The sequence below is a fragment of the Mustelus asterias genome, chromosome 7, assembly GCF_964213995.1.
Source record: "Mustelus asterias chromosome 7, sMusAst1.hap1.1, whole genome shotgun sequence".
Classification (NCBI taxonomy): Eukaryota; Metazoa; Chordata; class Chondrichthyes; order Carcharhiniformes; family Triakidae; genus Mustelus; species Mustelus asterias.
The window spans coordinates 39,384,310-39,398,521 of record NC_135807.1 but is presented as its reverse complement, the minus strand read 5'-3'; the positions used below and the strand labels follow the sequence as shown (position 1 = coordinate 39,398,521).

At 42.6% G+C, this 14,212-nt stretch overlaps 1 protein-coding gene across 1 annotated transcript in view; it reads left to right on the top strand.

The window, feature by feature from the left end:
- Positions 1-14,212, top strand: part of dhx30 (DEAH (Asp-Glu-Ala-His) box helicase 30) — a 92,730-nt gene that overhangs the window by 5,557 nt on the left and 72,961 nt on the right. The window contains exons 2-6 of the mRNA XM_078215914.1: positions 1,845-1,972; positions 4,035-4,145; positions 4,696-4,994; positions 6,861-6,981; positions 12,052-12,201. Coding sequence (XP_078072040.1) covers positions 1,845-1,972; positions 4,035-4,145; positions 4,696-4,994; positions 6,861-6,981; positions 12,052-12,201 — 809 coding nt within the window. The remainder of the gene's footprint in view (positions 1-1,844; positions 1,973-4,034; positions 4,146-4,695; positions 4,995-6,860; positions 6,982-12,051; positions 12,202-14,212) is intronic.

The following is a 14,212-nucleotide window of genomic DNA, read 5'->3' as shown; positions in this document are numbered from 1 at the left end:
CTGACAGCATCCAGCTCTACATCACCATTTCTCTCGGATCCTGCCTTGTTGCTATCAGATTGCTTATCCAACATCCAATACTTGATTACCAGAAATTTAGTCCAGCTAAATAGGTGAAAGCTAAAACCATCGTCTTCAGTCCCCGCTCGAAACTCTGATCCCTCATCACCAACTTCATCCTTCTCCCTGGGAGTTGTTTGAGGTTAATGAGACTGTTTGCAACCTGAGTGTCATATTTTGCCCTGAAATGAGCTTCTGACCATTTATCAGCACTACCGCTCAGACCGCCTAATTCCAACTCCATAACATCACCTGGTTTTAATCCTGAATTAACTCATCTGCTGCGGCAGCCTTCAGTCTTTGTTACCTCTAGACTCGACTATTTAAATGTAAAGGCTAGGCTGGCCTATCCTTTAGAATTAGGCGGTCTGAGAGGTAGTGCTGATAAATGGTCAGAAGCTCATTTCAGGGTAAAATATGACACAGGTTGCAAACAGTCTCATTGACTAAGTCCCATTCCCTTGTACTCCAATACTCGCTGACCTACATTGTGTCCTGGTCAAGCAACGTGTTTGGTTTAAAATTCTCATCCGTCTTTTCAAATCCCCCTCATGGCCTTGCCCTTCCCTATCTCGGTAATTTCCTCCAACTTCTCAACCCTCCAAGGTAACCGGGTTCATTTAACTCTGGCTTCTTGAGCATTCCCAGTTTTAATTACTCCACCATTTCTGGCAAAACCTTCAATTGCCTAAGAGCTAAGCTCTGAAATTCCGCCCTAAACCTTTCCTTCTCTCTACCCTTTGTTCATCTTTTAAGATACCACACCTTAAAACCTACCTCTTTGACCAAGCTTATGGCTATCTGAGCTAAGATTGCCTTCTGTATCAATGTTTACTTTTGCTTCATAACATTCCTGTGAAGCACCTTGGGATGCTTAATTTCATTAAAGGATCTGTGTAAATATAAATTGTTAATTTTGTAATTATTCAACACCCAATTAAATAGTACTGTTAAATTTGATTCAAATGTCTGTCTAAAGCACGTAGTAGTATCTGTAAAGGGGACCATGAAGCTGTCAGATTGCCTGAAAATATCAACTGGTTTCCTAATTTTTTTTAAGAGAAGAAAACCTGTTATCCTTATGCGGTCTGATCTCGGTGTGACTCCAGCCCCACACTAACTTGGTTGGTTCTTCGCTGCCCTCGGAAATGATCAAACAAGCAACTCAGTTCGGTCAAGAAGGCAGCCCACCATCGTGTTCCTGGGGTAACAAATCCTGGCCTAATCAGTGATGCCCATGCCCTGAGAATTAATTTTTAAAAAGTAATTGAGTAAACAGTAACAGCGCATTCATAATCCCTAATTATGGATTTACTCATTAATTTGATAAGCATTAATACATTAATAGATAGTAACCAAGTTATTAAACTATAACTTCTGCAACTTTGCTCGGAGCAGTCAACATCAAGAACCTTCGGAGTGAGGTTGATGGTTGGTGCAGAGGTTGGCCCTTGGTTTGGGGGTAGTATGATAAGGCAGAGAGGGAATTGGCCAGGGTTTCCATTGCTATCACTTTCCAGTGACATAGCAAGTACATCTTTAGATGTTGGGTGAAGGTAGGATCAGGCTAGTCTGTGAAATCCCTCCTGTCCTAGGAATAGTGGGATAGCTCAGCAAACACTCAGCCACACTTTGCATGATAGCTATTTGGGTGATGATGGTGTGCCTGGTAATCTGTACCAGAAATGCTGGTGCATAATGGAGAAGGAAGAAAAAAAATTGCCCTAGGTTTTAGGGCACTGATAATGTCTGGCATACTGAATCTAACTAGAACTGTTGTTTAGATTTACAGGCTCTGCTTCAGGAGTTTCCACAGCCTAAGGGCCTACTCGCTCAGATTATGCAGCGAGCTCTAAAAGTTTCAGATGTAAAGGATCACATTGTCTACAAATCATTTGATGGAAGCATTAAAGTAAGGGGTTATCTTGTGTTTATTTTTCAATCTAATTTTGGAAAATTACCTCTGGTCAGTTTGGCTTTGGTACCTCTGCCTGTGGAAAAGATAAATGGGCAGGCTTTCTGATTCCACACCCCCAGCTGTGCAACCCTACAGCCTGCTCTAAAGTTATTGGATTAATAGTCTAGTGATCTGCACAATAATCTATAGGACATGAGTGCAAATCCCACTAAAACAGGTTTAGAATTTGAATTTAGTCAAAACAAAATCTGAAAATAAAAAGCTGACCGAAGAGGTGTCAGAATGTCATAAAAACGCAACTGTTTCATCATTGATGACCATGCAACTATCATCGATTGTCCTAACCCATCAAGTTCACTAATGTATTTTAGGGAAGGAAATTTGCTATCTTTACCCAGTCTGGCCTGCATGTGACTTCAGAGCCACAGCAATGTGACTCTTAACTGCCCTCTGAAATGGCTGAGCGAGACACTCAGTTTAAAGGGCAATTAGGGATGGGTAACAAATGCTGGACCAGCCAGTGATGTTCACATCCCATGAAAGAATAAAAATTAATGTTATTTAACAAAGGAAGCCTGCCACCTTACCTAATGTGGCTCAAATGTGACTCGGTGAGTTAGTTTATAACTCTCAAGCGACCTAATCAGCTCCTCAATTGTATTTCTAGGAATAAGCAATAAATGGCCTTGACAGTGACACCCACATCCTGAGAGTGAATAATTTTTAAAAAAAGAAAATGACGAAGAGATTCTCTTGTCAGGTTATCTACATAGAATCCTTTAGTATCTCAGAAGGAGGCCATTCAGTCCACTGTGTACAACCTGATTCTTTAACAGAACTTTCAAATTAATCCCACTCCCTACTCCTTCTCTGTAGCCCTGCAAAAATTTCCTCCAAGAGTACATCCAATTCCTTTTTGAAAACTAATAGTGAACCTACTTCCACCACCAACCCTTGAGAAGTGGTTCATCACACTCAATTGGTGAGATTCAAACTGGCGATTGAGTGACATGTGTATTGCATTGATTTCTTCAGGATGCTTGAGTGTTGATGCTGTGTTATTTGATGCATTTCTACTTCTGTCCCTCCTTAGTAGTAACTATCTGGCTTTCCTTGCAAATTGAAACACCTTTTCCATAGCTAAACGATACCATAAGTTACTTTCCTAAATAATGTGTAATATTTCCTAAATGTTTCCCCATTGATATTTGATCCACTTGATGAACCTTGTTCTTTCATTGGACAGAAACATATTGATATAGAAAATAGATTTGAACACACTTCAGAAACTCTTTCCCCATTCTGCCTTTTACAATGTTACTATCAGCCTAAATTAGGAAAACTAATAATCCCTTAAATCTCTTCAATTCCTGACCTCTTTTCCTTTTCTAAGATGCTCCTTAAAATTACCTCTCTAACCAAGTTTTTGACCATTTGCCCAAATATTGCCATACACTTCTCGATGTCCAATTTTGCTATATAGTGCTCCTGTAAAGTATCTTAGGGTATTTTATTACCTTAGTGTTGCTATATAAGTTGATCTTGAGTATTTGGCCTGTTTATTCTTCCTTTCAAAATGTGCACTTCAGATTTGTCTGTATTGAAGTTAATTTGCCTATTGCATATCCGATTTGTAGATTTATTATTGCCTTCCTTTATTTTGCTGCAGTCTCCTTCTTTCATTAACTACATCTCTGATTTGGTGTTGCCTACAAATTTTGAAATTGTACTTAAGATTCCTGATCTTTACTGTAAATAGTGAACAGCAGTGACCCCATCATTGATCCTTGTGGTGACTGTGCAGCCAGTTTTGACTGTGGGCCACTAAGACCAGAGACTGTAGTTTTTCTCATGGGCGAGACCTTGCCTTATCAAATGAACCGCAGCCTGCTCTCCGCAGTTCTAACCTTTTCGCCTTGTTTTAGGCTTAATAGATTTCAGCAATTGTCTTATTTTACAGCATTGCCATCAGTGTATTGGGGTGTTATTTGTATATTATTAGTCTGGATCCTGTGTTTTGTTAGTAATTTGCAGCAATCTTCTTTCTTTTGCAAAGAAAACTGTTCTGTACATCAGTTGGCCAAGAAAACTGAAAGTGGAAGGCTTCGGCAGTAAGAAAGTTGTTGCAGAGAAGCACGCTGCAGCAGCTGCCTGCAGGATATTCAAGGTACGATTACATGCTAGTTGCTGTGGAATGTCACAGTTGGGGCTGAGTGGCACAGCAATTCCATTTGTTCTCCTTGACTTGGCTGAGGGGCTTCCTTATAAGCTGCAGTGGAAAATAGTGCCGGAGCTTGTGATCAAACTTCTTGCTGCCTTTTCATCTTTCAAAGAAATCTGGGCAACATAACTGGAGTTTTCTGGGTGTATTTCAGCTTTTTTTTGGCAGAAGTCAACTGTAAAAATTGGTTGGGTTCAACTGTAATGCCATTCATGATCAAATATTCTTGCCATCCTTGCTCATGTATGATTAATGCATGTGAGGGTCACCTGTGTCCATTTAAATATTTACAGACAAAGGAAGGGGCAGTGCTACTTAGCACTGAAGACAAAGCTCCTGACCAGATGTAGTGCTTTGAGTCACCCTGTTTTCAGGACAGACACAATATAAATTCTAAAATCCCCTTCTGGGATGTAAACAGTGCACCATTGATTGATCTGTAGGTTTGTTGATCATGTTTGTTTTAAGACTGTACCTTGTTGGTTGTGTCTGGCAGCAATGGGGTCTTCTGGGACCAAAAAACCAGCTATTCCAAGCACAAGAATACCAGAATTTGGCCGCAAAGTTTTCAGCTTTATCTGTCGGAGAGGAACACTTGGTGATGGGCGACACAATCAACAAAGCTCATACGATAGCCTTCAAGAAGGAGAGTTTTGAGAATAAAGCATCTCAACTAAGTGAAGAGAGTTTACTGGGGGAAAATGAGGTGGACGAGGAAGTAGAGGATGGGATAATGGACTGTACAGAGTTCCTGTCTGTCACAGACAAAGCATCTCAATACAAACCCAAGTCAAGGTAAGCCCAATAATGGTTTCATCTTGCTTATATTGCAGTGCTGGCAAAGCCTCTAACAAAATTGTCATTGATGCTTTAAGATTGATACTTGTGATTGTCTGGTTTGATTCCAAGCTCCTAATCTCAATCTGCAACTACATAGAAACATAGAAAATAGAAGCAGGAGTAGGCCATTCAGCCCTTCAAGCTTGCTTGCCATTCATTTTGATAATGGCTGATTTGACAATCTCTAAGACCCCCTCCCACTTTTCTAAACTCCAGTGAATATAATTCCATCTGACTTAGTCTGTCCCCATATGACAGGCCTGCCATCCCAGGAATCAACCTGGTAAACCTTTGCTGTACTCAGTCTATAGCAAGGACACCCTTCCTCAGATAAGGACTGCAGGTGTACCCCCTGTGCAATTACAGCAAAACATCCCTATTCCTATACTCAAATCCTCTTGCTATGAAGGCCAGCATATCATTTGCCGCCTTTACTGTTTGTTGTTCCTGTGCACGTACTTTCAGCGACTGATGCACAAGGACACCAAGGTCTCACTGAGTATCCACCTCTCTCAATTTACACCCATTCAAATAATAATCTCTTCCTATTATTGCTACCATTCAGCTGTTTACCTTCAAATGGCTGTGGAAGACTCTGCAAAGACAGCAACTGGTCTTAATAGAGTAAACACAGAAATACTGGAGATTCTCAGGTCAGACAGCATCTGTGAAGAGAAACAGATTCAGGCCAAGGTGATCTTCCTCAGTAATGTGTTGAAGTGTCAGGCTAAAAGTGCTCCTGTCTTTGTAGTGGACCCTGAGTCTACTCTTCTGAAGCAAGTGAAAGTGCTAACACTGAGCCAAGAGGAATGGAGCTTGGGGCAGCCCACAGGCCCTGAAAGTTCAGGGCCTAAAGGCCTGGCAACTCTGGTGTATTTTCACTTGCATTTCCTATTTCCGTTTGTCATGTTTAAATTTTGTTGGCCTGAAGCCTTGCAATGGACTTTTGTCATTGGACGATCCTAAATGGGAAGACCAAATAGAAACAAAGAAAATAGAAGCAGCAGTAGGCCATTCGGCCCTTTGAGCCTGCTCCACCATCCATTTTGATCATGGCTGATCATTGAACTCATTATCCTGATCCCGCATTCCCTCATATTTCCTTGATCCCTTTAGTCCCCAAGAACTATATCGAATTTCTTTCTGTCTTTGTCAACAACTTGTGATAGATGGAAATTAATGGGAACTGGGAACTAAAATATGTGGTTCTCTAGGCTCCATGTACATGTCTATAGGCCTCTGAAGAATAAAGGCTTGCATCTTTTGAATTAAGAGTCATTGTGGAGGGGTGGGAGAGAAATTGTTAAAATGGACCTCTGTTCATAATAAATGTGACAATTATTTTCCAGTTTGTCAAATTTTGTGTTTTAGCATTGATATCCTTGGCTCCAATTCACTTCAGGCTTTGGAGGTGCATGGTAGGAAGTAAAAAGAAACACTCGGAGCATCGAACCTTGGTGCATTGGAGTTGGAGGCCTTGATGGAAGACTAGCCTGAATAGATTAAAGTACTATCTGGTTCTTGTGCAGACCAGTAATTTTGGGTTCTGGGTTCTGCTCCTGACATTTCGCTCCCTTTCAAGCTCGCTCGGTTATGTCATAAGCTGTTGTGATATCAGAGCTGCTACCATGAGCTCACAAAGTAACAGTTTCATCATCATCCAACACTGTCACTCTAGAACAAGATTTACTTTTGAATGCATTCCATGCACAATCTCTTTGTGGTACTGTATAACCAACCTGCGGCAGTGTGCTTCCTTTTCTGTGCTTGCTTTTTATGAGGGCCGGTGTTAACACTGATTTCTTACTGTATTTTGGGCAGAGCAGGGCAGGGTATCATGACTGATGACACCAGTGCGATGAGGGCCCTCAGCCAGTTCCCTGAGCCAAAGAATCTCCTTTCAAAAGTTATACAGATAGCAACTACCTCCTCTACAGTCACAGTGAGTAAAAGGGAAGCGACGTGGAAATAATTTGATTGCTGTCTCTTGGTGGGTCTGAGATGGCCTGATTTGGGGCTGTGAGAAGATGGAAGGAAGAGAATGTTGGTTGTGGATGGTAGCAAGTCGGAATTGGGTACTTGAAATGTGAGGACATATCAATGCTCTGGAGTTTTGTTTAATTATTCTTGCATACCAAGAGATTGAATCGGTGTGTCAAGTCCAATGTAGAACAGTTTCTACATGGTCTGTGGATGGGGATTAAATGGGTGGGCAAAGTCCTTACTAGCCACTAATGCACTCCTTGTCTTCATGTTCAAATGCCTCTATGGCCTTAGCTCTCAGTAGCTCTACAAAAATATTCCCTCTGTAAATCACCTGGGGTTGTTTTTTGTATTGAATACATGTTATTGCCACACAGTTGAGGTCGGTAACTGGAAAATTGTGATTGGTGTTAGTGCTTCTGGACTAGGAGAGGATGAAAATACAATTATCCTATTTTCCCCTCTCGCTTGCTGGCCACCCACGGGCATTAGATTTGATCAGGATTGGGCATCCTGTGATTTCCTCCTTGAGCAGCTTATCAACACTCTCAGTCAAGGCTATACCACATGAAGAATGGTTGAGGTAACAGAGGCCTAATGATGACTGGAACATGATTTTAGCAGGTGTCTGGCCCCGCATGAAATTTTGGAAAAGATTTGGAGAGAGATAAATTGATTCTAGTTTGCGTCTTAATTTCTGATTTATAAAAAAATGCATTTCTAGAAAGCCTTTCACCTTCTCATTCCTCTATCTGGTCACTGCAGCACAAAGTTTTAATATATAGTTAATGCTCTTTAAACCTTTGCTTTGCTGCAATATTAAGTAGTGACATAAAAACTACAATGAGAAAGGATATTTGATTCACCATTTGAACAAAGAACAAAGAACAATACAGCACAGGAACAGGCCCTTCGGCCCTCCAAGCCCGCGCCGCTCCCCGGTCCAGGATTGAATCCTGAATCCAGGATCCCCGCCCAATTTTCCAGCCTATCTACATACCAATATCCTATCCACCGAGCTGTCCCTCACAGCTACGATGCTTTGTTCATCACAACCTATTAACTCACCCCCACCCCCCCATTCCAGACCATGTGATCCCCAGGGAGAGGCGAAAACCCAGAGTGAAAACCCCAGGGCCAATATGGGGAAAAAAAATCTGGGAAATTCCTCTCCGACCCCCTGAGGCGATCGAAACGAGTCCAGGAGATCACACTGGCCCTGATCGGAAAATGCTTCCCAACCCTATTCATTTCCACTTCCACGAACACCATATGAATTCCCTGCCCCCGAGACAGGTTCCCAACTATCCGCAGTCTCGCTCTGTACTGGCACCAGCAAGATGATCATAGAATGAAGCCTTGAAACGAGAAACGTTTGGTGTTGATTCCTCCACAAGAGCCACAGACCTAAGCCTTTGTACCTGCTTTGTTCCTCTATACTTTATCGCGTTTTTGGTTACCACTTTCCTAACTTATTTTTAAATGTAATATGGCCTCTGCTTCAGTCACGAACTCTGGAATTATATTTCACAGTCTCTGCATAAAAAGGTTGCTCCTGTTCCCCAAGTTAATCATATTTAATCTTCGAACTATATCTCCTCTTCCCAGATCCTTCGAATCACTGGAGACCACTTCTATCTACTCTGTCCCTTTTCAAAATTGTAAATGCCTCTGTGAATCACCCCATAATCTTAAATAAAAGCAAAATACTGCAGATGCTGGAAACCGGAAGTAAAATTTTACCCCATAATCTTCACTGTTTTAAAGCCCTAGTTAAAGCCCTGGTACAGATTTATTAAGAGCTGTCTCCTAAACAAGCCTTATTAAGGAGGGAGTTATATTGAATTTTTACTCTAGGAAGTAACCTTCAGAGCAGGTTGAAGAATTGAAAAAGAGATCAAACAGGTTTGTATTTATATATCGCCTTTTACATCCTTAGGATGTCCCAAAGCAAAGTTTTTTGCCTCATTAACTGAATGCATGACCAGATGCCCATCCGTTATTTTTATATTAAACGGGCTGTTGGACTTCTTGTGCGGTGCACTCTGTACTGCAGAGTACAGAGTGGGTGGCATAGTGGTTATCACTGCTGCCTCTCAGCACCAGGGACTCGGGTTTGATTCCCGTCTTGGGTCACTGTCTGTGTGGAGTTTGCACGTTCTCCCCATGTTTGCGTGGGTTTCCTCCGGGTGCTCTGGTTTCCTCCCACAGTCTGAAAGACGTGCTGGTTAGGTGCATTGACCCAAACAGGTGCCAAAGTGTGGCGACTAGGGGAATTTCACAGTAACTTCATTGCAGTGTTAATGCAAGCCTTACTTGTGATTAATAAATAAACTCTAATTTTGCCACACTTTTTAAAGAAAAGCAAAAGACAAAAGCAGTCAATTGCGAAATACAGATATAAGAACATAAGAAATAGGAGCAGGAGTAGGCCACCTAGCCCCTCGAGCCTGCCCCACCATTCAATAAGATCATGGCTGATCTGAAGTGGATCAGTTCCACTTACCCGCCTGATCTCCATAACCCCTAATTCCCTTACCGATCAGGAATCCATCTATCCGTGATTTAAACATATTCAACGAGGTAGCCTCCACCACTTCAGTGGGCAGAGAATTCCAGAGATTCACCACCCTCTGAGAGAAGAAGTTCCTCCTCAACTCTGTCCTAAACTGACCCCCTTTATTTTGAGGCTGTGCCCTCTAGTTCTAGCTTCCTTTCTAAGTGGAAAGAATCTCTCCACCTCTACCCTATCCAGCCCCTTCATTATCTTATAGGTCTCTATAAGATCCCCCCTCAGTCTTCTAAATTCCAACGAGTACAAACCCAATCTGCTCAGTCTCTCCTTATAATCAACACCCCTCATCTCCGGTATCAACCTGGTGAACCTTCTCTGCACTCGCTCCAAGGCCAATATATCCTTCCGCAAATAAGGGGACCAATACTGCACACAGTACTCCAGCTGTGGCCTCACCAATGCCCTGTACAGATGCAGCAAGACATCTCTGCTTTTATATTCTATCCCCCTTGCGATATAGGCCAACATCCCATTTGCTTTCTTGATCACCTGTTGCATCTGCAGACTGGGTTTTTGCGTCTCATGCACAAGGACCCCCAGGTCCCTTTGCACAATAGCATGTTGTAATTTTTTTCCATTTAGATAATCCAATTTGCTATTATTTCCTCCAAAGTGAATAACCTCACATTTGTCAACGTTATACTCCATCTGCCAGATCCTCGCCCACTCACTCAGCCTGTCCAAATCTCTCTGCAGACCTTCTACGCCCTCCACACGATTCACTTTTCCACTTATCTTTGTGTCGTCTGCAAACGTTGTTACCTTACACTCAGTCCCGTCCTCCAGATCGTCTATATAAATGGTAAATAGTTGAGGCCCCAGTACCGATCCCTGCGGCACGCCACTAGTTACCATCCGCCAACCAGAAAAGCTCCCATTTATTCCGACTCTCTTCTTCCTGTCGGATAGCCAATGCACGCTAGCACCCTACCCCCAACTCTGTGTGACCCGATCTTCTTCAGCAACGTTTTGTGAGGCACCTTATCAAACGCCTTTTGGAAATCCAAAAACACCACATCCACCGGTTCCCCTCCGTCAACCGCACTAGTCACATCTTCATAAAAATCCAACAAGTTCGTCAAGCACGACTTTCCCCTCATGAATCCATGCTGCGTCTGCTTAATCGAACCATTCTTATCCAGATGGCCTGCTATTTCTTCTTTAATGATGGATTCCAGCATTTTCCCAACTACAGACGTTAAGCTAACCGGCCTGTAGCTACCCGCCTTTTGTCTATTTCCTTTTTTAAACAGCGGCGTAACATTAGCCGTTTTCCAATCCGCCGGCACTACCCCAGAATCCAATGAATTTTGATAAATAACCACCAACGTATCTACTATTACCTCTGACATTTCTTTCAGCACCCTGGGATGCATTCCATCCGGGCCCAGGGACTTGTCCACCTTCAGTCCCGTTAGTCTACCAAGCACTGCCTCCCTGGTAACATTAATTGTATTGAGTACCTCTCCTCCTACCAACCCTCTATCGTTAATATTCGGTAAACTATTTGTGTCTTCCACCGTGGAGACCAACACAAAAAACTTATTTAAAGTTTCAGCCATTTCCTCATTTCCCACTATTAAATCCCCCCTCTCGTCCTCCAAGGGTCCAACATTCACTCTTGCCACTCTATTCCTTTTTATATATTTGTAAAAGCTTTTACTATCATTTTTTATATTTAGAGCTAGCCTAGCTTCATAACCTATCTTTCCTTTCTTTATCGCTTTCTTAGTCGTTCTTTGTTGTTTCTTAAAGTTTTCCCAATCTTCCGATTCTCCACTATTTTTGGCCACTCTGTACGCATCTCAGATATATTCTCCAAGAACAGAAAATGCCAGAGCCATGCTCTCTGCACCTTCTTCTTTGATCTTTCCAATAACAAAGCAATGGTTCTAATATTCAGCCTGAATGTTAATGTTTGGACTTGTCCAGAGTTTTTTATTCATTCATGGGCGTCAATGACCAGACCAGCATTTGTTGTCTATTTTGCATTTGTTGCCTAATTCCTTCCCTAAAAGGCTTTAACGAAACAAATGGGTTTTTACAACAATCAATTCATGGTCATCATTAAACCTTTAATTCCAGATTTTTATTGAATTCAAATTTTATCATCTGCCGTGGTGGGATTCAAACCCAGGTCTCCAGAGCATTACTTTGAGGTCTCTGGATTACTAGTCCAGTGACAATACCACTATGCCATTGCCTACCCTAATTTTGTCATCATTTAGCTTGTAATCTTAAAAGGACTTCAGCTTCAGAAGAGTATGGGCATGGTGAATGGGCCAAAAGGCCTCTTTCTGTGCTGTAAAACTCTGTGGTGTGACTCCAATATCACACAACTGTCAGAATGGTAACAGGTAAACTAGATCGACCTCTTGGGACCAGCAATTCCTATGTTTCAACTCGTGTAAATGGAAGTGATACTTCTTTAACATGTATGTGCTACTCCGCCAGGACTATCTGAAATACACCACCGAAGATGGTTCAGTGAAGACCTGTCGTCTTGAGGTGCAGTGGCCAACCCCAATGACCTTTGTTGCTAGTGGCCGGCGGAAAACTGAGGCTGAAAGAAGAGCAGCAGCTCTAGCCTGTAAGAAGTTAAAGGTGATTGCAACTTACTGCAAGCCACATTTGTGCTCAGTGCAAGCTTGGGGCTGTGGTTGTCATTATTTAAATGTCTTTCTTTTCCCATGTGGAGTACCAGCTGAGTGTTTACATAGTGGATAACCTCTTATTGCTCTTCAGCTTGGTGATGGAATTTAAATTCGCCAGCTGAGCTATCAGGAAGAGCTTGTATATTCTTATTCGACCAAGAATTTTAAAGAAAATTTAAGTGTTCCCAATGCCTCAATGTGCAAGTGCAGCATTGCGATGTGGCATGAGCTATACAGTGTTGGTTCAGTCCCTGGTCTGCTAATTTAGCAGCTATCGGCTGGAGCATTGCCTAAGGCTGCTGCAGTTGTGCAAGCACCAACACCACATGGACTGCAGAGTTTTAAGATGGCCCATTTACTCAGGGCAACTGAGGAGGGTTAGTAAATGTGGCCTTACCAGTGGTGATCGCATTGGGAGGAAAGATTTACCCTCAGTGCTGGTGCAGGGAAGGTAAGAGATATCAGACGTAGTTTCTTCTCTTGATAGAGTAAAGGTTTCTCTATATTGTCCCATCAAACACTCCCAGGACAGATACAGCACGGGTTAGATACAGAATAAATCTCCCTCCAAACTGTTCAATCGAACACTTCCAGGACTGTCACAGCACAGGTTAGATGCAGTCAAGCTCCCTCCACACAGTTCTAGCTATGTGCCTCAACCTCCTATAGCAGAGAAAGATTTTCCCATTCCTCACTCCAGCCATTGTGAGGTTGTCATTCTAGAAGAGCCATCTTTCATACTGTTCATGCATACCCAACAGGAATTATAATAGAACCTTCTCATTCTTATTCCTTCAATTTAAATTGGATTTGATGTGATCCCAATGATGGAAAATTGTCTTTGTGAATCACTGCACCACACCATCCGCAATAATTGTGGACTTGTGATTCATTTGTTTGACATACCCTCTCCACTACGTTGTGCTTGCTGGACAAAATATTTCAGAAAAGTAGAGAAATTTGGATGTCTCATCTGAAAGGTGGCACAAAGTGAAACAGTTCCTAAGTACAGTACAGTGGAAAACCTACCAGAGAACAAAGAAAATTACAGCACAGGAACAGGCCCTTCGGCCCTCCAAGCCTGCACCGACCATGCTGCCTGTCTGAACTAAAGCCCCTTACCCTTCTGGGAACCATATCCCTCTATTCCCATCCTATTCATGGATTTGCCCAGACGTCCCTTAAAAGTCACTGTCATATCTGCTTCCACTACTTCCCCTGGCAGCGTGTTCCAGCACCCATCAGCCTCTGTGTAAAAAAACTTGCCTCGTACATCTCCTTTAAACCTTGCCCCTCGCACCTTAAACCTATGCCCCCTAGTAATTGACTCTTCCACCCTGGGAAAAAGCTTCTGACTATCCACTCTGTCATGCCCTTCGTAATCTTGTAGACTTCCATCAGGTCTCCCCTCAACTTCCGTCGTTCCAATGAGAACAAACCAAGTTTCTCAAACCTCTCCTCATAGCTAATGTCCTTCATACCAAGCAACATCCTGGTAAATCTTTTCTGTACCCCCTCCAAAGCCTCCACATCCTTCTGGTAGTGTGGCGACCAGAATTGAACACTATATTCCAAGTGCGGTCTAACTAAGGTTCTATAAAGCTGCAACATGACTTGCCAATTTTTAAACTCAATGCCCCGGCCGATGAAGGTAAACATGCCGTATGCCTTCTTGACTACTTTCTCTACCTGCGTTGCCACTTTCAATGACCTATGTACCTGCACACCCAGATCCCTCTGCCTATGTCCAAAGATGTGTGGGTTAGGTTGATTGGCCAAGTTAAAAAAAAAATTGCCCCTTACAGTCCTGAGATGCGTAGGTTAGAGGGATTAGCGGGTAAATATGTGGGGGTAGGGCCTGGGTGGAATTGTGGTTGGTGCAGACTCGATGGGCCGAATGGCCTCCTGCATTGTAGGGTTTCTATGACTTCTATCAATACTCTTAAAGGTTCTGCCATTTA